This window comes from Thamnophis sirtalis, unplaced genomic scaffold, assembly GCF_051295495.1.
Source record: "Thamnophis sirtalis isolate CommonGarterSnake01/CBP01778 unplaced genomic scaffold, rThaSir2_p1.2 scaffold_1, whole genome shotgun sequence".
NCBI classification, from domain to species: Eukaryota; Metazoa; Chordata; class Lepidosauria; order Squamata; family Natricidae; genus Thamnophis; species Thamnophis sirtalis.
Window position 1 is genome coordinate 166,235,324 of NW_028261381.1, and position 24,726 is coordinate 166,260,049.

The window sequence follows — 24,726 nt, forward strand, 5'->3', positions numbered from 1 at the left end:
CCAAACATTGAGGACAGTTCTCATAACGAAGATTAGTATCCAGATTGAAGGAGACCCTACCGAAATGCTCTCGGGTTGGCCCCCTCCTCTAGACTAAGCATCAACAGGCAGCCACCAAGCAACCTTCCTCATCCAATAGTTTGGATCTGCCATTTAATTTCCCAGAATGCTCCTGAGCCTTGTGGCCTCACAATGCAGGCAATTCCCAGAATGCTTAGATGCTAAACACTGGGATACAATGGAGGAATGGAGAAAACGATGAGGGCCAAACGGCAACAGCACAACCTATTGGCAATCCTTATTTTGATGCTTACATTCTGGCCAGAAAGGGTGATGAGAAGGTGGTGGATGCCAAAGAGGACCACTAACCAAATACTATTTTTGTCCCTCTTCACATCCCTCCTGGATAACCTTCTCCCAGAATTTCACCCCAATATGCTACTTGCTCACTGTTTCAATTTCACGCGTTGAACCCATTAAAAAAAGGTATCACTCAATCTTCTAATTCCTTCTCTATATGAGACACCACACGCATCCAAGTGTTTCTCTTCCTTCCTTCCAAAAAGCAGGCATTTGACCATTTTAGCACATCTGAATGCATCATCCTGAGTTTGATTCATAGTTCGGCCCCTGCTCCCTCAGATTCACAAGCTTACAGCAGGTTTAGCTTTAAACTAGATTGGTTGTTGTTTTCTCACCACAAAACCCACAATTATAGGAACTGTAGCTCTGTAGAGATTGGGGGAAGGGGGAGGATAGAGGTTCCCCACATTAATTCGTCCCCGTAGGAAGCAACCATCCCTGAGGAATTCTATCTATATTGGTTCAGAATAAGTAGAACCGAAGCTTAAAAGGTTCCAAAGACTCAGAAATATTTTGAAATAATTCCCTCAAGCCATAGTCTGCCTTTGGGATGGGGAGATCAAACAACACATCACCTTGGGTTTAAAAAAATAAAATAAAATAAAAAGTCAGCAAAAGTTGTAAAGGATTGCCATAAACTATTCTGCCACGATAAGAATTTAATCTACAAGGGCATCCTAGATTTGCAAACTCTGAAGCAATTATACACACCTCTATGACTATCTTTGCAAAGATTTTTACCAGCCCTGCAGAGGATGGTTTAATTAATGTTGACTACCTTCTCTTCAGATTAAGCCTCACTCTCCCCCACTCCCCCCAATAGCTTATACTTCAATGTTTCCCAGCCTGGGCAGTTTGAAGATATGTGGACTTCAACTCCCAGAATTGCCCAGCCAGCCATATTGGCTAGGGAATTCTGGGAGTTGAAGTTCCACACGTCTTCAACCTTGCTAAGGTTGAGAAACAATGGCTTACTCTATGAAAGGTAGTAAAATCTTTCTTTTCTACTATAACTTTTTCCACCTTTCTTTTATCTCTCTGTATCAAACGGGGGGAAAAACCATAAGGGATTAGATTCCACTATGGTAGATCCCAAAACATGCATCCCTTCTGCTCTTACAAAAAAAATATTGGACCCCTCCCATGTTAATAGGACACATCTGGATTGAAACAAAACAGGGTTCTTGTGTTATCCACAGCTTGGCCCCTTGAGAAAAAAAAAAAAGAACTAACAAAATACAAAATAAGTGCTGTGAACGGTGCCAGGGGGAGGAGAACGGTGGGGAGAAGGAATTTATCCCTATATGTATGGATTTCCTCTTCCCAACTCCCCCTTCTGTTTATATCCCAGATACAACTACTTTCAGCTTATAGAATCTACACAGTTTTAGGGAAGACTCTGCAATTTTCCCTACATTTCCCCCATAAATGAACATTCATACAATCCAGGGACTGTAATTGTTTCCCTCCCTCCCCCTTAAGTCACTCCAGTGCTTTTGGGGAAAAAAGATAAAGATAAATCCCTATCCCCACCCACCCTCAAACCATACAGAATCCAAGTAGTTATTTATTTATGTTTGTTTGTTTTTTTTAAAAAGAAACCGATAGCAAGAACAAAATTAAAATAAACGTAAAAAAAAAAAAAAAAAAAGCAAACACTCTCCAAACATAAAAATGCTACGTTTAAAAGTTCAGGCTTGGGGGGTGTCGGACAGTCAAGGGGAAGGTTTTCTCCCTCCCCTCCTTTCACAGTACAAGAAGCTGAGAGAAGGGGGGGGGGAAGAAAGAAAAGAACAGAAGCCCCTTCAGTGGGGAGGAAGGGGCCTTTTTTTTTTTTAAACTTTTTAAGCAAAAATTACTTGTGCATCAAAATACACTGGGAAGAGGGGAAACAAGGGAAGGGAGAAATAGAATTTAAATAGCTTTTTTTCAGAGAAGGAGAGAGAGAGGGGGGGAAAGAAAAAGAGAGAAACAAAAAGGTACAAGAAACAAAACAGCCATGTGCGTCAAGAACAAGATCATAGACAGAAAAGAATCCTTGGGAACCAGCCAACTTGATCTTGGTCTTTTTGTTAAGCTATTCAAGCAGACCTTTTTGTCCGAAGAGACACAAAGGGCTTGGGGGAGTGAGAGGGAGAATGGACGTATAGAAGGAAAGGCAGTCACATGTGATCCCCAACCAAGACCAAGGGAGTCACCAGATGCTGGGTGGGGTTCGCTTTAGCCATGCTTGTCTTCTGTCTCCGTTTAGCCAGCTTGGATTCGGAGGGAGGAGAGAGGTGCATAGAGCATGAGGTAGCTTTGATGATAATGGGGTGAGTCTCCTCCGCAGCTTCCTCCTCGTGCTGCATTAACTGACGGTTGACCGCAATGGCTTCGGCGGCAAACGAGGTCAACTCTTTGGCACTGCTGTTCCTACCAAGGGGGCAACCACAAGAAAGCAAATTACGACCACAATCGAGCATATCCCACAACTCAAATGGATTAAAAAAGGGTGGATGCAGGAGAATAATTTGGGACCTGGCATTACAGGCAGTCCTCGAATTACTGTATTTTTCGGAGGATAAGGCGCACCAAGATTTTGAAGAGGTAATTTTTTTTTTAAGTGTTGCACTCTGCAGGCCTCCCAAACCCTCTGTACGCCTCATTTTTTCGTGAAAAATGGGGCATGCATAGGCTTTGGGAGGCTTGTAGAGTGCTCCTGTGGCCTATGGGGACAAAAACAAGCAAAAAGCGGCCTGTTTTTGCCCTCCGCAATCCCCCAAGAATACTTTGCAGGCCTCCCAAACCCTCTGCAGTCCATTTTTGCGAAGGAGGTGGGGTTTCGGGAGGACAAAAATGCTGCATTCAGTGTATAAGACGCACCCAGATTTTTTACCCTCTTATAGTGCCTTATTAAAGGTGCCTCTTATAGTTCGAAAAATACAGTAACAGTTCATTTGAAGTTACGATAGCACTTAAAAAAAGCAATTTATGACCTTTTTTTTCAAATTTACAACTGTTGCAGCATCGCCCTAATCATATGATCAAAATTCAGGCTGAAATGACATTTATTTAACAGCACAGGAGCTGAGCAAAATGGTTCGGGGTAGATTGTAGGGGTGATACCGAAATGTAATTTGATCATAGTTTATTTATCTATATATTAAAATTACTGTATTTTATTCCAATTTCATTTTAAATCATATTTTATTCCAATTTCATTTTAAATTGTATTTTATCCAATTCCATTTTAAACTGTTTTTATTGGATTTTAGTAATAATTGGTGTCTATAACTCTGCACTTGGACATGGCCCAAGGGCTAATTAATAAGGCAAACTAACTAACAGACACTGGGCAACTGACTCATATTTATGACGGTTGCAGTGTCCTGGGGTCCTGGGATCACCTTTTGCAACCTTCTGACAAGCAAAGTCAATGGGCAACCCAGATTCACTTAACAACTGTGTGACTTAACCTAATAACTGTAGCAATTCACTTAACAACGGTGGCTAAAAAGGTCATGAAATGGGGAAAAATTCACTTAACTACTGTCTCACATAGCAATAGGTGATTGGCAAAGGCCCTATAGAGACTTCATTTCCTTAGAGTCCTGCAAAAAAATCAGGTGGAACAACGGCTGATGATCTCTTTCTATCAGTCCACGATAGAAAGTGTCCTCACCACTGGTGGGTTTCAATTGATTTTACTACCGGTTTGCTCGTGTGCGCTTACCGCTTCTGCACATGTGCAGAAGCGTTAGGGGTGGGTGAACAGAGCTTCCTGCCGCCACTACCGGTTCATTCGATACGGGTGAACCTGCAGAAACCCACCTCTGGTCATCATATAATGTATAACAGTATGGTACGCTGGTTTAACAGCTGCAGACAGGAAAGCAGTACAGAGAATGATCAATTTGGCACAAGAAACTATTGGTTGCCCTCTAACACCATTGGATGACATTGCCAGGTCTCGCTGCTTTAACAGAGTAAGGAAGATAATCAGGGATGATTCACACCCTGGTCAGTGTCTCTTCCCACTTCTACCATCGGGCAGAAGACATCAAAGCATAGCCAGCCAAACAAATAGGTTTAAAAATAGTTTCTATCCTTGGGCTCTCAGACTCTTAAGCACAAGTACAATCACTCCAGGTACACGCAGAAACATATGACTAGTTTTTTCTTTTTCTTTCTTTTTTTCCTAATTACTTGCATAGGGACTATCCTTTATGCTATTTATGTTGTTTGTATTTTTTTTTTTGTCATGGATTGCACCAGCGAGGCTAAAACCAATTTCTTTGTATACATGATGTACAATGACAATAAAGGCTGTACTATGGTTTTGTAGGTTTGCTCCCGGGAGCTCTGTGGGACGGACTTCACTGGAATCATCATTTGGGCTACATTACTCGATGCTGAACTATACACGCTTCAGACGGTGAACTCTGATCTTGCCTGGCCCGGGGTCTGCAAAGCACTGATCATGTCGACCTCCAGAAGGACTTTTCTCTCAGGTGTGTAGGGCTGGCAGAGCAAAACATATGTGTGTTTGCAACTGTGACCCATTTTGCTCAGCTCTTGCATTTATTTCATTTGCTGTTAAATGTATTCTGAATTTTATTTTAGCGTGGTTTTGTATTGTTAGCCACCCAGTTATTTGCTTAAAGAGGGGGAGGTGTATCAATTTTCTAAATACAAGAACTCATTGAAGGAAGGCTGAGGTAACAAGCAGAACTGCCCACATTTTCTGGCGTGCCTTTTCGTTTTCCATTGGTATTCCCTACTACCTGTTATTAAGCTGAAGTTCTACACACCTTAAAATTACCATGGAAATAGTTGTAATTATACACACGTTATACTGGTTTATGACCGAAAGGCTGATAACGCAAGTCAGGATAAGAAAGCTGTTGCTTTCCATGTATTTAGTTTCTGAATAAAAACAGATTCCCAAGTGACAAGAAACCTCATACGTGGCTATAATGCTCTACAGATGGTAAGAAAGATTTGAGGTATACCTCAACGTTCTTTATTTATTAAAACTATTTCTGTAATGCTTCACTCACCTTTGTAGGATGATTGGAGTGGGGAGAGTGTTATCAGGAGCACACTAGAAGCAAAAAATAAAAAATAAAAATCGGCACCATAATAATCACTGCTTACAACTCCTTGCAGACCCCCAGTACCCTTTTAAGTTACACTTTCTCTGCATTTTTCCATGACAAAATTAAAGTTACATTTAAATAAGTATAATGGAGATATGCCAACCCTATTCAAACGTATGTTCCACTTGTAGCTAGCTATTTCTAAATAAATACTGGAGGTGCTGGTTCACTACTGGAGGTACACTCTGGACATGGACAGAAAACTCACTTTACCAAAAAAAAAAAAAAAAAAAGAATATATGTCTGGGACTTCCAAATATGGAAGGAATTGTTTCTCCACTTTGGCAACTTCTAAGATATGTGGATTTCAACTCATGCTTGGCTGGGGAATTCTGAGAATTGAAGTCCACATACCTCAAAGTTCCCAGGGTTGAGAAATACTGTTGAAATTTTAACTTATTTCAATCAAGTCTGATGACTGGAGATTTCATGGATCTATTCACATTGGGTTTTTGGCTACAATCAATGCCATGCCTTCTATTTTTTTTTAAACTTTGGCGACTTAACTTATATTAACACGGAATATCCTCACTTGGCAGCATGCAGCTGTGAGGCTGGTTAGCACCCTGAAATCTCTCCTCCTCCCTTTTAATTAAAATTTAAATTGTAATTATTCTTGCCTCCATTTTAAATTTTTATATTTAGTTTTTACTTTTTTAACATTTTATTTGTGCACTGCCTAGTGTGTCTCCGAGACAAACAGACATAGATGATAGAAATATAGAGATAGATAGATAGATAGATAGATAGATAGATAGATAGATAGATAGATAGATAGATGATAGATAGATAGATAGATAGATGATAGACGATAGACAGACAGACAGACAGAAATAGAGGGGAGGAGATGGAGAGGAGGAGGGAGGGAGGGAGGAAATAGGTAGAGATAGAAACAGAGAGGATGGAGACAGGTAGAGGCAGCGAGATGATGGATGGAGGGGGGGAGAGAGAGATCAAGATACATAGCCAGCTTGCCTGATAAATAGTCCTTCACACCAGATAAGCAGAAAGGCAAAAGAAACAATTTCCTAGCCATCTTTTGTCCACTTCACTCAAGGATGCTCACCCCTTGTACCCAAGGATGCTTGAGGACTTCGGCTGCACTCAGACGCTTTTTGGCATCTCTTACAAGGAGCTTTGAAATGAGGTCTTTAGCTTCGAAAGAGATGTGAGCCCAGTCCTTGTCTGGGAATTCGTATTTCCCCTCCTGGATGCTTTCAAACAGCATATTCTGCGGGAAGAGAAAGTTACATTACGAAAAGAACCCAGCACATCTAAAAACAGTTTAAAAAAACATGTCCAATTATGACATTTCTAAAAAGACGGAGAAGCTAATGGAACTTGTTAAAGACTTTGCAATGCTGGAAGACATGAAGCCCCACTTGAGTATGATCACCTGGCAAGCGGGGCACGCTTCACCACGGTCCCAGCCGCAGTCGGTCCCACAGTGACCCACAAAAGGGGGGTAACCGCTCAACATGATGTACAGAATGACTCCCAAGCTCCATAAATCACAGCGCTTGTCGTAGATGGACGCTTCTTCACTGAAGGCTTCCACCACTTCTGGAGCCATATATTCGGCTGAACCGCACTGTGGAAAGAGAACAACATTCGTTAACAGTTTAAGAGGCTGATTCAGATGCAGTTATTTGTACAGGTAGGTGTGTGTGTGCGCGCGTGTGTGTGTGTGTGTTTTTAAATGCACAGGTTTTGTCTCCGGTTAAAACTACAGAAAAGCCTAATCAAGAAAGAGAAGGTTCCGATTTATGCAAGGATTTATCTCCGCTTATTCTTTGGCAAACCCTATGGGGCCTGATCTTTTTCTCCCTCACTTTAATCCCTAACAATTCTCAGTGAAATCTATTGGCAATATTATCCGGAATAGTTAAGACCAGGGGTGTCAAACTCAAGGCTGAGAGATGCTTAGATCCGCTCTGGAAACAACAAAGGACTGGCGTGCGGTGCCTCTGCCAGTAAAAATGGAGCTCGGGAGAGCCTCCATTTTCATTGGCAGAGGGTTGCCGGAGGCCGTCACAGCTGAAAATGGAGCTCAGGAACTTGGTTTTGCTAGAAAAGTGCTCAGGCCACCACAGGCACCCCTGACACAAGTGATGTTGAGCTGGCCACACCTACTGGTCATGCCATGCCCCCCCCCCCCCGAAGTCAACTACAATCCTGTTGTGGCCGTCAATGAAATCGGATTTGACATCCCTGGTTAATAGCAATAGCAGTAGACTTATATACCGCTTCATAGGGCTTTCAGCCCTCTCTAAGCGGTTTACAGAGAGTCAGCATATTGCCCCCAACAATCTGGGTCCTCATTTTACCCACCTCGGAAGGATGGAAGGCTGAGTCAACCCTGAGCCGGTGAGATTTGAACCGCTGAACTGCTGATCTAGCAGTAGCCTGCAGTGCTGCATTTAACCACTGCGCCACCTTGCCGTCCTATTTAGGCACTGTCTGTTAAGACAGTTATAGGGATAGCGTCCAAAAATGGTCTAGTCCAGTGGTTCTCAACCTGTGGACTGTGTGTGGGGGGAGGGGAAGCTGTGACATCCCAAGACTGCTCCAAACCTCAAAGAAAGAATGACCAAGAGCAGGGGAATCTCCAAACCTGGCAGCTTTAAAACTTGTGGACTCCAACTCCCAGACTCCCTTAGCCAGTATGACTGGCTGAGGAATTCTGGGAGTTGAAGTCCACAAGTCATAAAGTTGCCAAGTTTGGACACCTCCGGTGAGGGAAGCAGATAAGAATCAGAGGTGGTATTCAGCCAGTTCGGACCGGTTTGCCTGAACCGGTAGCGGAAATTGTGGCTGGGCCCACCCACCCGCTTCATCTCAATGCCGTCCTATTTAGGCACGTTTTTGACTCCGGGTGCATGTGCGGAAGGGGTGCGGGCGCCTGTGAAGCAAGTAGGCGCACACGCAGTGAGCTGGTGGTAACAAAATATAAAACCCACATAGACTTATGTCCAAGGACTATATAGCCTACAGTTTCAGTCAAGTTGGCCATATCTCCTTTTCTGTAATGCAGCCACACCTATCTACATGTCTCAAAATCTCAGGAAAAACCTGAGCCCTCAATATGGAAGCCCGGAAAGATCAGAGTACCAAATTCAAATTCCCTGCAAGTAAATGCATTCTTCCCCTAAGATCTCCACCATCCTAAACCATAGAAACGTACTCGCTGGATTCACATGGTATATTTATCCTAAGACCCAGCTTAACCAATTAAAACTGCTATTTTTACACAAACTCCTGTGCTACACGCAGAGAGTCTGGTTCACTTACTATGCAATGTTAACTGCTGAGATTCATAAGGAAGTAAATTGCCAACTATCCAATCTCATTTTAAGGGAATCCGTGTTGCATGACGCAAACCCATGCAGGCTATTTTCAATGCAGAGAATTGAATATAAATTCAAATTCATAATTTTCACATATATCATTTTTTTTAAATCAGCAAATCCAGCTGCTGCCATATTTTTCGGAGTATAAATAAGATGCATTGGAGTATAAGACGCAGCAAAGTTTTGAAGAGGAGCATTTTTTTAAAAAAGGTTTTGCACTCTGCAAACCTCCCAAAAACGGCTGGTTTTTCGTGAAAACGGGCCCACTTTTTCAAAAATGAGCAAAAATGGGCCCATTTTATGTCAAAAAAAGGGCATGGAAAACCTTTAGGAAGCTTATAGAGTGCTGTTGGGGGTGGGGGGGGGAAACGGCCTGTTTTTCACTCATTTCTGCCCTCCCCAGCCCGCAGGAGCTCTCTGAAAGACTCCTAAAGGCTATGCATGGCCATTTTGGTGAAGAGGGCGGAGTTTCAGGAGGCAAAAAATGCTGTATTCGGTGTATAAGACACACCCAGATTTTCAGCCTCTTTTTTGAGGGAAAAGGGTGCGTCTTATACTCCGAAAAATACGGTAATTCTCAAATGATCACCAAGATTCTTCCTTGTCCCAATCCAGCATTTCCAAAAATGTTAATAGTAATCTATAAATTTACCTTATTCTAATCTATCAATATTAACATACAGAGAACAAGACACAGATCCTTTTGGTTTTCATACTAGAGGCACACACAGGTTAACACTTATTTTGTGTAGGTAGTCCTCCATTTAACAACAGTTCATTTAGTGACTGTTCAAAGTTACACCAACACTAGAAAAAGTGACTTATGGCCATTTTTCATTGACAACTACTGCAGTAGCCCTAGAGTTGTGTGGTGATAAAATTTGACCCTTGGCAAACTGACCCTTATTTATGACAGTTGCAATGCCCTGGGGTCACCTTCTGAGTCCTTCGTACAAACGAAGTCACTAGGGAAGCCAGATTCACTTAGCAACCATGTTACTAACTTAACAGCTGCAGCGATTCACTTAACAATGGTGGCAAGCAGGGTCATTAAATGGGACAAAAATTAACTCAACGCTTCACTTAGCAAGAGAAATACAACAGGCTCAATTGTGATGGTAAGTCGAGGACTACCTGTAATGGGTTTCGTGGTGCTCTCTGAGCAATTTTGTTCTATCGGCTCCTAAAACAAAGCTAGGAGCATGGGTAATGTCCCAAATACGATGGATGCTATTTTCCAATTCACACTCCGTGGTTATGCAAAAATTTGGGCCCTTGCCTCATCTTAGGTCCTAGAACAGCGATGGCTAACCTTTTTCTCCTCGCGTGCCAAAATCGTGTGTGCCCACACCCATAATGCAATGCATGACCCCACCCCCCCACATGTATGTGACTCCCCCGTGCGCCCCCAGTGCATACATGTGACCATCCATACCCTATTTTGGGCCTAGCAGGCCTCCCTGAAGCCTCCTGGGACCAAAAACAGAGCGCGTGAGAGGGGCACCACACCCACCGCGTTTCCCCCCTGCATGCACACACGACCACCCACCCCCCGCATATGCGTGTCACTCTCCACCACGCCCTGCACATGCACGCACATCTCCTCTATGCATGGCAGACCTGAAAATCAGCTGGCCGGCAGGAGGCGCGAGCAAATGCGTGGTCGAGCTGAACTGGGCAACGGCTTGTGTGCCCGTAGAGGGGGCTCTGCATGCCACCTGTGGCACACGTGCCATAGCTTTGCCATCACAGTCTTAGAACAAGCAAGAATTATCGTGGAAAACAGGATGGCCCAGTTCATTATTAGTTCCTCTGGCTTGCTAATTACCTTAGCAATTAAAGGGTTGGAATCAGAGATGGTATTCAGCCGGTTCAGACCGGTTCGCCCGAACCGGTAGCGGAAATCATGGGTGGGCCTACCTCCCCCCCCCCCGGCTCTATGCCGTCCTATTTAGGCACGTTTTTGAGGCCAGGCACATATGTGGAGGTAACACACGCAAGCAAAGCACATGCGCGGAAGGCCAGGTGCATGCGCGAAGCGAGCGGTCATGCGGGGAACCAGTGGTAAGAAAATGTGAAACCCACTGCTGGTTGGAATAGGCCTTTGGGAGAGCACATAAGGAAAAATAAAATATGGCCCTTTCAGCTGCTCCCTATACCAATGCTAGACTCCTCACACCAATTACTGTGACTCTTTTGTTTACTCTTCAGAGTGGTGTGACTGGGGGCGGCTCAGTGCTGCCCTAAACCTTGATCTAAGTGGCAGAAGAAAAATCCAGGAACACATGTGATCCCCAAAGGCATTGCATCACCTCCCAGAGGACTCCAAAGGTTGCCAACAAATTCTAGCTTGGAAGACAACGCGTGGGGGAAATGGTTAAATAGGTAATTGGAGAGCAATCATCTCTGTCATAATTTGAAGCATAAAGGAAATGTAGTTTTAAATCCTCGTCCTACCAATCCTCTTTTTGGAGAATGTGGCTTCTTACCACACAGCTGGCGAATTTCAGTCCCCAAATTTACACTCCCCGTTGCCAAGATGATGATGGAGAATAATGCAGGTAGTCCTCGACTTGCGACCACAAGCAAGCCCAAAATACCCGTTGCTAAGGGAGTCACTTGTTAAGTGAGTTTTGCCTCATTTTACGAACTTCCTTGCCACAGTCGTGAAGTGAATCACTCCAGTTGTTAAGTTAGTAACATGGTTGTTGAGTGACTCTGGCTTCCCCATTGGGGACTGCAGCCAAGAAATTAAAAGACGCTTGCTCCTGGGGAGGAAATCTAGACAGCATACTAAAAAGCAGAGACACCACCCTGACAACAAAAGTGTGTCTAGTCAAGGCTATGGTTTTCCCAGCTGCAATGGATGGCTGTGAAAGTTGGACCATAAGGAAGGCTGAGTGCCAAGAATGGTGCTGGAGAAGACTCCTGTGAGTCCTTTGGACTGTAAGTCCTAGAGGAGATCAACCCTGATTGCTCTTTAGAAGGCCAGATCCTGAAAATGAAACTCAAAGACTTTGGCCACCTCATGAGAAGGAAGGACTCACTGGAGAACGATTGAGGTCAGAAGAAGGGGACGACAGAGAATGAGGTGGCTGGATGGAGTCACCAAAGCAGTAGGCCTCAGCTTAAATGGGACTCCAGAGGTAGAGATCAGGAAGGGCCTTTGTCAGACACGACTTCGCAACCAACAACATAAACTCACCCTAAAGTTGGATCACCTGGAGCCCTCACAATGGGATTTTTTATCTTTTGCCCTCAACATACAGAGAGGTTTAGGACAGAGGTATCCAACTTTGGCAACTTTTAAGACTTGTGGACCTCCATTCCCAGAATTCCCTAGCCAGCATCTGTTTCTGTTGAAGTCCGCAAGTCTTAAAATTGCCAAGGCTGGATGCCCTGCTTTAGGGACTTCCCCATCCATAAGGAGAGTACAAATTTATTTATTTAGATCAACCCTCTAATGAGATATGAGAGCAAGGAAGGGTGCGTTGTTTCCTCTTAATTTTTGTCCCTGGGGAAGGGGAAGATATGAAACTCTAAAATTTGGAACTGATAAACATTTGGGCAACAAATTCCCAGCACATGCCTGTGCAGAACCTTAACCTGAGAATCACAGGGGACAAACATTCTAGAACTAGGATGGCAAACCTGTGGCACACGGAGCCCTTCCTGTGGGCACGGGAGCTGTCGCCCAGCTCAGCCCCACAGTGCATGCGCAAACATTTCCCACCAGCCAGCTGATTTTTAGGTCTCTACTGCGCACGTGGGAAGTGTGCGTGCATGCGTGGGGAGGGGGTCGTGTGCATGCCTGGGGATGAGGGGAGTGCACGGGGGTACGGTGCCCCCCCTGTCTCGCTTTTGTTCCCAGGAGGCTTCAGGGAGGTCTGCTAGGCCAAAGACGGGGCGCAGGAGGGTCGCATGTATGCATGGGAAATGGGGTGCACGCATGCGCAGGGGAGTGGGGTGCATTACATTGTGGGTGTGGGAACACGAGCGATTTGGGCACGCGAGGGCAAAAGGTTTAGTCATCACTGTTCTAGAACAAGGAAAGCAAGCGCACTTTTCACATGCTCAAAGGAATCCTTTCACGCATTCCACAGCAACCAGTGAAGCAATGAACATTTCCCTCTCTGTTTCCTTCCCATTATGCAAGTCATAATCCACCTCCTCTCTGTGAGATTAAAAAAAAATCAATGCTGGAGATAACAGCAGCTGCCCACAGAGCAGGAATTCATTCTATCACACACACGCACTCACACACTCACACACTCATACAAGGCACCAAGTTCACCCATGGCCGCCTCCCCCTGTCCCTGACTGCAGCTGGATTGAGCCAGCAGGTGCTTGCACCAAGGTTGCATCAGCTGCCAAATTCCGTCCCTCCCTTTTCAAAAGGAGAAGGAAAAAAAATACCCCATGATTGCATCTAACCAGGACAGGGCAGGGCAGACGTCTAGAACTTGCTCGGCCAGCACACCGCCCTGTGGGAGCCAAGCCAGCAACTCTGGGGCTGAACTGTGGCCTTACATTGTGTTCGACTTCCCAGCTAAGCAGTGCCTGCAGGACAACATGAGAGAACACTACGCATCCCTTAACCCAGCAGGGCTCTTCAAAGCAGGAGTCTTCAACCTTGGCAACTTTAAGCCTGGCGGACTTCAACTCCCAGAATTCCCTAGTTAGCAGTGGTGGGTTGCAGGCGGTACACCCCGGTACGGGGTGCCTGCCCGGAGCACTGGGTACCGTTCTGGTACTGTGCTCCGGAGGGCCCACCCGCCATCCTTACCTGTCTTTGAACTCTTTGGCACCTGCGCGATGCTCCTCCAAGCAGCTGGAGTGTCGCGGAGGCGTCGCTGGAGGGAAGGACATATGTGTGCGTTGTGCATGCGCACTGTGCGCGTTCATGTGGAGGACGCTGGGCCCCGTTGCACCGTACCGGTTGCAACGTGATCTGGAACCCACCATTGCTAGCCGGCAAAGATTCCATATAACCTAGACCGGGGAAAGTTGCCAAGGTTGGAGGCCCCTGTTTCTGAGGATTAGCAGAAGCCCACTATATCCGGGACAAAAACTAATACCCAACACAGGCCTAAAAGAGATTTTAAAAACAGTTTTAAGTCCTAGTTCTGTCAGAAAACAACCCAGACTGGCTGGGTTCACCCAATTTATTGCATTTGAAATGCAATGAACTATATGTATGTATATAGCATGTGTATATGCGGGTTATATATGTGTTTGGGTAGAGCTATGTATACATTCTCTCGAGAGCAGGCAACAGATTTTCATTTTTAATACGTGCTCACAGAAAATGACAATAAGAGCTGCAAAAGACACACCTGAATTTAACATAGTATTTCCCCTCAACTCATTCTTCAAGATCTCTGCTACTATGGGAGCAAAATAAAATCTGAGGAATACAAAATAGATGGGAAGGAAGACTCAAGGGTTCAGGAAAGTCCTCGTTTTATTGCTTTGTACTAAATGAGAAGGGCATAGACTTTGTAAATCCCTCTATGGGTCCTTCATGGGATTATTATAAATGGCAAGGGCGCTGGTTGAGTGGGGGGAATGGAGAAAGAGAAGGAAACTGCAGAAAATTCAAATTAAACACCCCCCTCCTCGCAGCAACGGCAACGTCCATCTGCGAACATGCTTATGTAAAGAGGGGGATATTCCCAGAAAGAGTAAAACGCCCCAAACACCTAGAATAGCAGACCAGTAAAAATTAAGAGGTTTTTGTTTGTTTAAATACCTCTTAGCCATAGAGGAGGAGGTGGAGGAGGAGGAGGAGAATACAAAAGGAAGAAAGCCACTTCCTTTGAGTAATATAGAAAGGCAGGACCATTGTCCAACCAGACGCATGAACGCAAACACACCCACTCACACAAATAACTTCACCCATCAGGGCCAAACCTACCCATCAAGACAGATGGGTTAGTCTGGCTACACAATAAAGATGCCAAACTACAGCCATATCTCCACCTTTTCCTTGCTCCTCCCATCACCCCATAGGCGAGCCTCAGCTGACCCACTTTAGCAAGCTTCTTTGACTCCCACATCTAGGGGGGGGAGGGAGGGAGGGATGAGAGAAGTGGAGGGAGGGAGGGCAGAATCTCATTAAGTCTGCCGGACATCCTCAGCACACAAACAGAGAGAATGATCAGCCTGGGCACGGAAAGAAGCCCCGGATAGAACCAGCCAGCCGTGTTCAGAAAGGCTGGTGTGTGTGTGTGTGTGTGTGTGTGTGTTTAAAAAAGCATTTCTACGCAAACTTCCAGAAACAAAATCGGTCAAGTGGAACTAGGGCACAGGACTGCAGTTCGATCCACCAAGGAGACGGAAAATTTTATAGTTTGCGATCGGAGGAAAGACGGGGCACGGTTGCTTCTCACTGTCACACAAGCACCATCTTGCCTTTTTTGACCTCCCCTGCAGGCAAGCTCTGCTGCAGATGGGATCCACACATCCGCATTTCATATGAGGATGCTGAAAAGGTTGCTAAGAGAGGAGACGCTGGAGGGGAAAGGTGGGGTGGGTGGAGAAACCTGGGTTAAACACCAGAGTAGGGAATGCACAGATTTAACTCCCTGGCTGGTAGCGTGTTCCATGGGGGTGGGGGGGGACACGAGCAAAAAATGGCCCGTTTTTTTTAAAGGGGCATTAGGAAGCTTTTAGAGTACTCCTAGCGGCTGGGGGGGGGCAAAATTGTGCAAAAAATGGCCCATTTTTCACTTGTTTCTGCCCTCCCCAGCCCCCAAGAGCTCTCTGAAAGCCTCCTACAAGCTTCCCAAAATATACAGCTTGCAATATCTTGGTAATCTTTTCAGGGTTTGGAAGCTAAGTAGGATCCAGCTTGGTTAGTATTTGGAGGGGACACCTTTTGGAATGTGATTTTTGATAGCCTATTTGTCACATGGATTTAGAATTTGGAATTACAAGGAGATTAAAGAGTAGAAAATATGTTAAGATAGAGAGGTAAATAATATGATAATTGTTAGTATTATGATAAGGATTATTATGCGTAATAGCAGTAGACTTAGCAGTAGACTTATATACCGCTTCATAGGGCTTTCAGCCCTCTCTAAGCGGTTTACAGAGAGTCAGCATATTGCCCCCAACAATCTGGGTCCTCATTTTACCCACCTCGGAAGGATGGAAGGCTGAGTCAACCCTGAGCCGGTGAGATTTGAACCGCTGAACTGCTGATCTAGCAGTAGCCTGCAGTGCTGCATTTAGCCACTGCGCCACCTTGGTTCATGTTATTATTATATTCTTATTAGAATATGTTAAGAGGGGAAATGAACATTTACTATCTCAACTGTTTAATATATATTATATTATAAATGATGTTGTAAATTTTGATGGTTATTGCACAGATACCCAGATGACACACTCTTTAAGAAAAGATGGAATGTTCATTTTTTTCAAAAAAATAAAAACTTTTTATTAAAAAAAAAAAAGAGCCATGATCTGTTGCTCTTATTGCTTCAATCCTTTCTCTACTTCGCCGTGCACTTTCTTGTGTGTAGCTGGCTATACATTTTGGCTACCTAAGCCATAGGAGAGGAAAGATGCAGAGTATTTCACTACAGCACCTCTGCATTGAAAGCAGATTATCAGCAATAAAACTATTTCCTATGAAGCTTAAAGATTTTTAAAAAAACAACCAGCAAGCTTTACTAGGTAGAATTTTCCATGAATAGTCTAGCTGCAACTTAACAGCCACATGCAAAATAGTCTCCAATGTTCTTCTACAAATTAGAGATTCTAGGCAAGAACTTCAAAGGGACAGTGAAAAAGGATGGGCTGATATGCAGAAAGGGAGTAATTATCTCAGGGTAGAAAATATAGGTCAGTGATGGCTAACTTTTTTGTCGCTGCGTGCCGAAAGCACCGCACACACCCGTATTGCGTGTGTGCCTCGCCGTGCATACATGCTTGACCCCCCCCCCATGTGCACCCCCATGTGCGCCCCAGCCTCTGCAGGCGCGTGTACATTCATGCCATAGGTTCGCCATCATGGATATAGGTAGTCCTTGACTTACGACCACAATTGAACCCAAAATTTATGTTGTTAAGTAAGACATTTGTTATTGTCTCATTTTGCCCCATTTTACAACACAAATCACACTAACTCCCAAAGATTCCTTCCACCTATTACCACATCAAGCCTATAAAAGGACGGTTGAATCCGCAAAGATCTAGTATCCATGAGTGCTCAGATGCCTTCAGAATTCCCAAGATGGCCTACAGATGCCATGTCCCCCTCCCTTACTGGGATGAGGTAGCAATAGCACTTAGACTTATACACAGCTTAGCCCTCTCTAAGCCGTTTCCAGAGTCAGCCTCTTGCCCCCAACAATCTGGATCTTCATTTTACCAACCTCAAAAGGATGGAAGGCTGAGTCCACCTTGAGCCTGGTGAGATTTGAACTGCCAAATTGCAGGCAGCCGACAGAAGTAGCCTGCATTACTGCATTTTAACCACTGAGCCACCGCAGGTATTGGAGAGGCTGCTAAATGAAATCTACAGTACTGAACGTGCCTTATACCTATTGTTTCACTGCTTTTGGGGAATCACCTGAATCTCATTTCAAAACCTGTTACATTTTTAGCAGTGAATCCCATGAAGACAATATACACTGTATAAAGCGTATTTCCATTTAAAAGCAATTTCCCCTAAATGAGGCCTTCAGATTAACAGACCTGGGAAAGGTTTGAATTTTTTAAAAACATCTTGGATCTGTTTTATTGGGCAATCAATGTCCTTCCTTCCTTCCTTCCTTCCTTCCTTCCTTCCTTCCTTCCTTCCTTCCTTCCTTCCTTCCTTCCTTCCCCTAAACCAAACCTTAACCTAACCCTAACCCTCCCTCGGACCCCTATGATTCTCTAAAATACATTTCTCCTTGGGGAGGGACCACTTACCGGAGTGAGAAGCTCTGGGGTGGAGATGGGAGAACAATCACCATTCAGCTTGATCCCACTTCCTAAATCGAAATCACAGATTTTTACTGGGGACACCTGGTGTTGGAGACAAGGAGGGGTGGGAGGGCAGAAGAAGAGGGACGAAAAAGGTTATCTCTTTTGGAACAAAAGGCTAATTGGAATTTAACATTCTATCATAAATTCAATCCCTGTTTGTTATGCACAATCTAAACAGTTCGCATTTATACTTCATTAGCTCCCTTATCAGATTATCCTGCATCAGCAAGTTTCTTCAACCTCCCTATCTTGCAGCACGCGTGACACTCCCGCCCCCCCCCCCACCCCCAGACTGGGAACTAACCAAGGAGCAATTATACTACTGCTGCTCACCTGATTTGAACTCTCACAGAGAATATTTTCTGGTTTTAAATCTCTATGTGCTATTCCTGTAATAAAAGAAAAAGAAAGAAGCTTAACATGAGCAGTTAATACTTTCGGCTTTTGACTCACCGAGCAACTGCCCGAGTGGAAAAGACAACCGAAAAGTTGAGCCAAGTTGTGTAATCTGATCATGCTGAAGGAAGCCATAGGTCCATCTAACCAAAAGCACCAAACCATGGCCAGCACAAACACCCTTAACACCTAATGTTTACAGAAGCCTGAAGGAGTCTCCTGTCCCTTGTTTTATTCCAGATACCTTTCGGAAAGCTACTTGGGAAGCAAAGAGTGCATTTAATTAAAAGATCTCCCAATTGTCTCATGGAACTGAATACTCCCAACAGTTCTCTCCAGTGCATAAAGGGTTCATTTATTAGCTTAGGTCAGTAGTCCTCAACCTTTGAAACTTGGCAACCTGGCTTGGGGGGGAGGAGGGGGGTAGAGGGGAACGGGGCCACATGAGTGGTGAGCCAGTGCTCTACCCACGCAAGTGAGAAGCTTTAGGGGCATGGTTTTGCACTCTTTCAGGCTTCTCCGTGCCAAAAGCTTTGGCAAAGGGACGGAAGGCCTGAAGCAGCAAGAGATCGCTTCCAGAAGCCTTTCGTCCGTTTGCAAAAGATTTTGACACAGAGAAGCCTTCAGACTCACGGAGGCTGCCCGATGCTCCGAAAAACGGATCGGGTGTCCTGTGCAGGTAGCTTCGGTGAGTCAGTGAAGCTGAGCAAGGCGCATTCATCCCATTCAGCCTCTGCTCTCATCACTTCGCTTTTGGAAGATTGGGAGCAGGTGGCTTGGTGGAGGGGGAAGTCTTTGGGGCGCCAATCGTGCTAGCGGATTGAGTGATGTGCCGGTCCACCGCTTCGGTGCTCCAGTTCCGAATAGGCCGCAGCCCAGGGGTGAAATCCAGCAGGTTCTGGAGAACCAGTAGCGGAAATTTTGAATAGTTCGGAGAACTGGCAAATGCCACCTCTGGCTGGCCCCAGAGTGGGGAGGGAATGGGGATTTTGCAGTATCCTTCCCCTGCCCCGCCCACCAAGCCACATCATGCCCACCAAGCCACACCCACAGAACCGGTAGCAAAAAAAATTGAATTTCACCACTGCCACGGCCCAATGATGTGCCGTGGCCCAAGGACCCTTGATTTAGGTGACAACCCCCAAGCAACTAATATTATATCCCACCTTATTAGTGAAACCACCACCTAATGTAATTTGCTATTGGCGTAAACTTAAAAAAAAATCTGAAAAACAGATTAAGATATCAAAATTAAGCTCAGCTGGTATGCTCATTAAAATAGAAATTAAAAAAAAAACACCAGCGTAGCAAAATGATGTCAGAGAAAGAGGCCACAACAATTTTGAGGGTCAGGAATCTTCAAATTTGGAAACCAGCTTAGAGAATGATCCCTACCGCTGTTAGCTAACACTAGGTCTAATAGTCAAGGTCTAACAATACAGTAGCCAATACATCCATTGATGAATGGTTAGTTGGACAGATGGCATTAAGGGAAAATGGTCTTTCGGAGTTCTTGGTCCTGTAAATGATGCTCTCTATAAACTTCGAAAGGCATCTTAAGTTGATGGCCTTGTGAGGGAGTTCTGTTAAATCTACTTCATGCAAGGAAATCTCCTTATCTAAGTATTCAACCAGGAGCTTCTGCTTTCCAACTGCTAGTATTAAAGGAAAGAACTAACAATTACTTAAGAAGTATCAATTATATTCTGTAGCAACTGGATAAGGCTGGATTTCATTGCATTTCTGCAGATATTTCCCCAAATGAAAAATATGTATTTATAGACAAGAGGAAAAGGCAAATTATTGAAAAAATGCCGCGATCAGGCCTTAGCAGATCCCTGGATATTATAAACACTATAGTAATATAGTGTGAAAAATATGAGGACAGGTCAATGCAGATAGCTTGAGATTTACTGCAGCAGTGAGATCTTACTTAATACAGTATTTTTCAACCCTGGAGATGTATGTAGGGACTTCAATTCCCAGAATTCCTCACCCACCATACATGTTGAGAAACAATAGCTTAGTGCAGGGGTGTTCAACCTTGACAACCTTTAACACTTGTGGACTTCGACTCCTAGAATTCTGGGAATTGAAGTCCACAGGGATGCTGGGAATTGAAGTCCACAGGTACTAAATGTAACCAAGTTTGACACCCTTGGCTTATTGGATTGCAAAGTGACTTACGTTGCACCATGCAATGCTTTGGCACACACACACACAGAAAAAATACCTTGCCTCCAGCATTCATTTTTTTACCCACCTTTATTGTGCAAGAAATTAAGGGCACTGGCTATGTCGCGCACCACCATGCTGGCCTCAAACTCATTGAAATGGCGTCGACGGTGGATATGGGTTAAGATGGAGCCTGAAAAGATACGTTGAAAGGCCCAATTAAGCCATGGACCAAGATCTGAGGCTTAAACATGCAGATCAGGTATGTCCAACTTTAGCAATTTGAAGACCTGTGGACTTCAACTCCCAGGATTCCCCAGCCAGGAATATGGCTGGCTGGGGAATTCTGGGAGTTGAAGTTCACAAGACTTCAAATTGTCATGGCTGGACACCTCCGATGTAGATTATATATGGACAATTACAACACGTACAATTTATGGCGTTTCCCTCCTTACTTAAATTGGGAAAAATGGGGCTTTAAAATTAAGAAGCTCTCTCGCTCTCTCCCCCACCTACAAAACCAAAATTCATTTGGCCAGTGACTCACCTCCTCTCATCTTCTCAAACACGAGGTAGAACCGGTCCTCTTCTTCAAAAAACTCGATTAGCTCCAGGATGTTCCTGAAGAAAAAGACAGGGGAGGGTGGGACAATAATTAGGGATAAGAGACAGGCAAGACAAAGAAATTAAATCCATTTCATTTTCATTCAAAAATCAATTCTGATGGTCCTAACCTCATAGTTTCCCTCATGGCAGGCCTCTCAAGCAACCACAATGCAAAGTTTTCCTTTCCCCGGAGCTAATATTCAGAGGTACAGTGCCCCTTGCTATGGAAGTTCAGATAATCCTCGACTTATATCCACTCACCTAGTGACCATTCAAATACAGTGACCATACAGTGGCAATGAAAAAAGTGACTTAGGACTGCTTTTTTAAACATAAAGCCCTTGTAGCATCACCACAAGTCACACGGTCAAAATTTGGGTGATTGACAACCAGCATGATTGACCTGGATATCTGAGAGACCGCCTCCTGCTACATACCTCCCAACGGCTGATAAGAACTCACAGGCTGGGCCTCCTCCGGGTGCCGTCAACCGGACAATGCTGGCTGGTGGCCCCTCGGGGGAGAGCCTTTTCTGTAGCTGCTCCGCCCTGTGGAACGATCTACCCGCAGAGATCTGAACCCTTCCCACTCTTGCGGCCTTTCAAAAAGCCACTAAAACCTGGCTATTCCGGCAGGCCTGGGGCTGTTGATCCATGAATGAGGTCCAGCTAAGTCGAATGTATGGTGTGTTCCTTTTAAACTGTTCTCGTTTTTCCCCTATTTGTTATTTTATTTTATCTTGTATTTGTAAGCCGCCCGGAGTCCTATGGGATTGGGCGGCATATAAGTTTATTAAATTACGAATTAGCATTTATTTATGGCAGCTGCGCTTCTCAATGTAATCGCCAATTGTAACCTGCCCAGCCAGCTTCCGACAAGCAAATCAATGGGAAAAGCCGGATTCACTTAACAACTGCAGGATTCACTTAACAACCACAGTGATTTGCTTACAGCTGTGGTAATAAAAGGTCATAAAACGGGGTACAGCTTGCTTAGCAACAGAAATGTTGGGCTCCACTGTGGTCACAAGTTGAGGATTACTTGTACCTGATTTACAGGTAGTCCTCGACTTACAACACTTCGTTTAGTGACAGTTCTAAGTTAAGACAGCACTGAAGAAAAGTGACTTATGGCTGTTTTTCACGTCACCCTCACGGTGACGTGATCAAAATTCAGCCACTTGGCAACTGACTCATATTTACGACGGCTGCTGTGTCTTGGGGGGGGGTCATGTGATCCTCTTTTGCGACCGTCTGACAAGCAAAGTCATTGGGGAAGCCCGATTCACTTAACAGCCGTGTTACTAATTTAATAACTGCAGTGATTCCCTTAACAGCTATGGCAAGGAAGGTCGTAAAATGGAACAACCTCTACATAATAAATGTCTCACTTAGCAACAGAAATTTGGGGCTCCATTTTGGTCGTAAGTTGAGGACCACCAGTTACTGCAATCAGCATTAACACAACCAGGATAGAATCTAGATCAGTGTTTCTCAACCTTAGCAACTTGAAGATGTCTGGACTTCAACTCCCAGCATTCACTGACTGGGGAATTCTGGGAGTTGAAGTCTGGACATCTTCAAGTTGCCAAGGTTGAGAAACACTGATCTAGATAGAGCAAAGATCAGGCTTAAAACTGGCTCGCCTCTGCCCAGTACCTGTGTCCTTGGCACTGGTACAGCATTTCCACTTCTCGAAATACCCGATTTCGGATGTGTCCAAGTCGCTTCTCAATTATCTTTCAAAGAAAAAAAAAATAACAAGGCAAAGGCTATAGTTACAGTTATAACGTCAAGCCAAAGCAAATATTCCAAGCAGGTATGTTGCATGCAAAACTTTGCTTCTTTCAACAAATACAATGTGCAATGATTTTTGACACCAAGTACACAATGCTTCTCAAACTTGGCTTCTTCCAACTGCTCTTCAATTCTCCCTGGGAGGGGGGTGGGGAGTCATATTCCATGGGGAGGGGGGGTATCAGCTATTATGCTCTATGATCTTGTATGAAACATGAGCAAAGTACAACAGGCTCTGGAGATAATGTTTATGGAGGTATTTACAAGATAAACGTTGAAGCCAACCCAAGCTCCAATCTCATTTAACATCTGGAACTTTAGAAAAACAATTCTACAAAACATGAGTTTTTCATATGCAAAGACAAATAGGCTGTTTCTTTATTCAATTCTATACCCAATGAAGAAAAGGCCATTTTTTTTTCCAACTGGTAATTTAAAAAAAACTCAAGCTGGTCTACTTAAAAAGTATGCAGCTGAATATTTCTCTTTCACAAAAACAGTTTCCTGGCACTTCAAACACTAGCAGAGAAGGGGGAGTTAGTTAAACCATCCCAAGCCACTCCTGATTTCTCTCCTTGCAATTTTCATGCCCCTCTTTTCTTCCCATCCCCTGCCTCCCCAATTCCTCTCCCCCCACCCCTACTGCCCCGCCCCCCTTCCTAATCCCTTTAGCTTCTTGCAATCTGTAGAACAAATTGGGCCTTTTGACTCGGAATGGCAAAATTCCACCTGTGAAACTGTATTCAGAAGAGTTTGGGGGAGCAGACATGAATGGGGCAAGTCTCTGCGCTTCCCCCAGCCTTGCACAATAACAGCAGCAGTAATCTCAGTGACTTATTCAGAAAAAGGGGGAGGGAGGGGAGGGCTTCTTCACCTGTTCTATGAGCAGCTGATTTCTTTCTTTTTCTTTCTTTCCTCTTTTCTTCCCTTCCCTCCCTCCCTTCTTCCTTCCATTCTCTTTACTTTCTTTTTATTTGTTTCCTATTTCCTTCCTTCCCTTCTTTCCTCCTTTCCTTTCTTCCTTCTTTCCTCCTTCATTTCTTTTTCCTCTTTCTTTTCTTCCCTTCCTTCCCTTCTTTCCTTCCTTTGTCTTTATTTCCTGTTTCCTTCCTTCCCTTCTTTCCCCCTTCATTTCTTTCTTTCCTTCCTCTTTCTTCCCTTCCTTCCCTTCTCTTCCTTCCTTTATCTTTATTTCCTGTTTCCTTCCTTCCCTTCTTTCCTCCTTTCCTTCCTTCTTTCCTTTCTTCCTTCCTTCCCCCTTCATTTCTTTCTTTCCTTCCTCTTTCTTTTCTTCCCTTCCTTCTCTTCTCTTTCTTCCTTCCTTTGTCTTTATTTCCTGTTTCCTACCTTCCCTTCTTTTTCCTCCTTTCCTTCCTTCCTTCATTTCCTTTTTCTTCCTCCCTCCCTTCCTACCATTCTTTCCTTCCTTTTCCTTTATTTCCAGTTTCCTTCCTTTCCCTTTCCTTTCTTTGTTTCTTTTCTTCCCTTCTTTCTTTTCTCCTTTCTTCCTGTCCTTTTTTCTTTCCCTCTCCCACCCTAAAGGATTTTTCCCCCCACCAGCCTACACCCTTTGCAACTGTAACAATGTGCAAAATGGCTGGGTATGAAACTCAAAGAGCAGAAGGGTGGAAAATGGATTATTTAGGGCACCCCACCCCACCCCACCCTGCTCCCCAAGTTGCCACTTTGCAGCCGGCGACGAATGAAAGAGCTGTTGTTTCTCGCCGTCTGCCAACTTAAAAAAAAAAGCCACACTCCCCAGAGAGCGCGGGGGGGGGGGGGAAGCAGTGTGCAGCAGCTGTGCTCTCCTCCCTCTGCTCTGGGAGGTTTTCAACATCACCACCCTTTTGGCTTCTCTTTCCACCATCAGATTTACTACTGTCCTCTTCTCCCCTTCCACGAAGCCGTGGCATCTGC

The 24,726-nt window shown here is 44.5% G+C and overlaps 1 protein-coding gene across 1 annotated transcript in view; it reads right to left on the reverse strand.

Annotated features, from left to right (window-relative positions):
* Window positions 1-710: 710 nt before the first annotated feature.
* The window catches only part of MKNK2 (MAPK interacting serine/threonine kinase 2), a 44,917-nt gene continuing 20,901 nt past the window's right edge, over window positions 711-24,726 (reverse strand). Inside the window, exons 6-14 of the mRNA XM_087702906.1 lie at window positions 22,672-22,751; window positions 20,955-21,028; window positions 20,496-20,600; window positions 18,170-18,225; window positions 17,780-17,875; window positions 6,901-7,095; window positions 6,571-6,735; window positions 5,406-5,449; window positions 711-2,778 (exon numbers count right to left, since the gene is read on the reverse strand). Of these exons, the coding sequence (XP_087559032.1) occupies window positions 2,526-2,778; window positions 5,406-5,449; window positions 6,571-6,735; window positions 6,901-7,095; window positions 17,780-17,875; window positions 18,170-18,225; window positions 20,496-20,600; window positions 20,955-21,028; window positions 22,672-22,751 (1,068 nt within the window). The 3' untranslated portion in view covers window positions 711-2,525. The remainder of the gene's footprint in view (window positions 2,779-5,405; window positions 5,450-6,570; window positions 6,736-6,900; window positions 7,096-17,779; window positions 17,876-18,169; window positions 18,226-20,495; window positions 20,601-20,954; window positions 21,029-22,671; window positions 22,752-24,726) is intronic.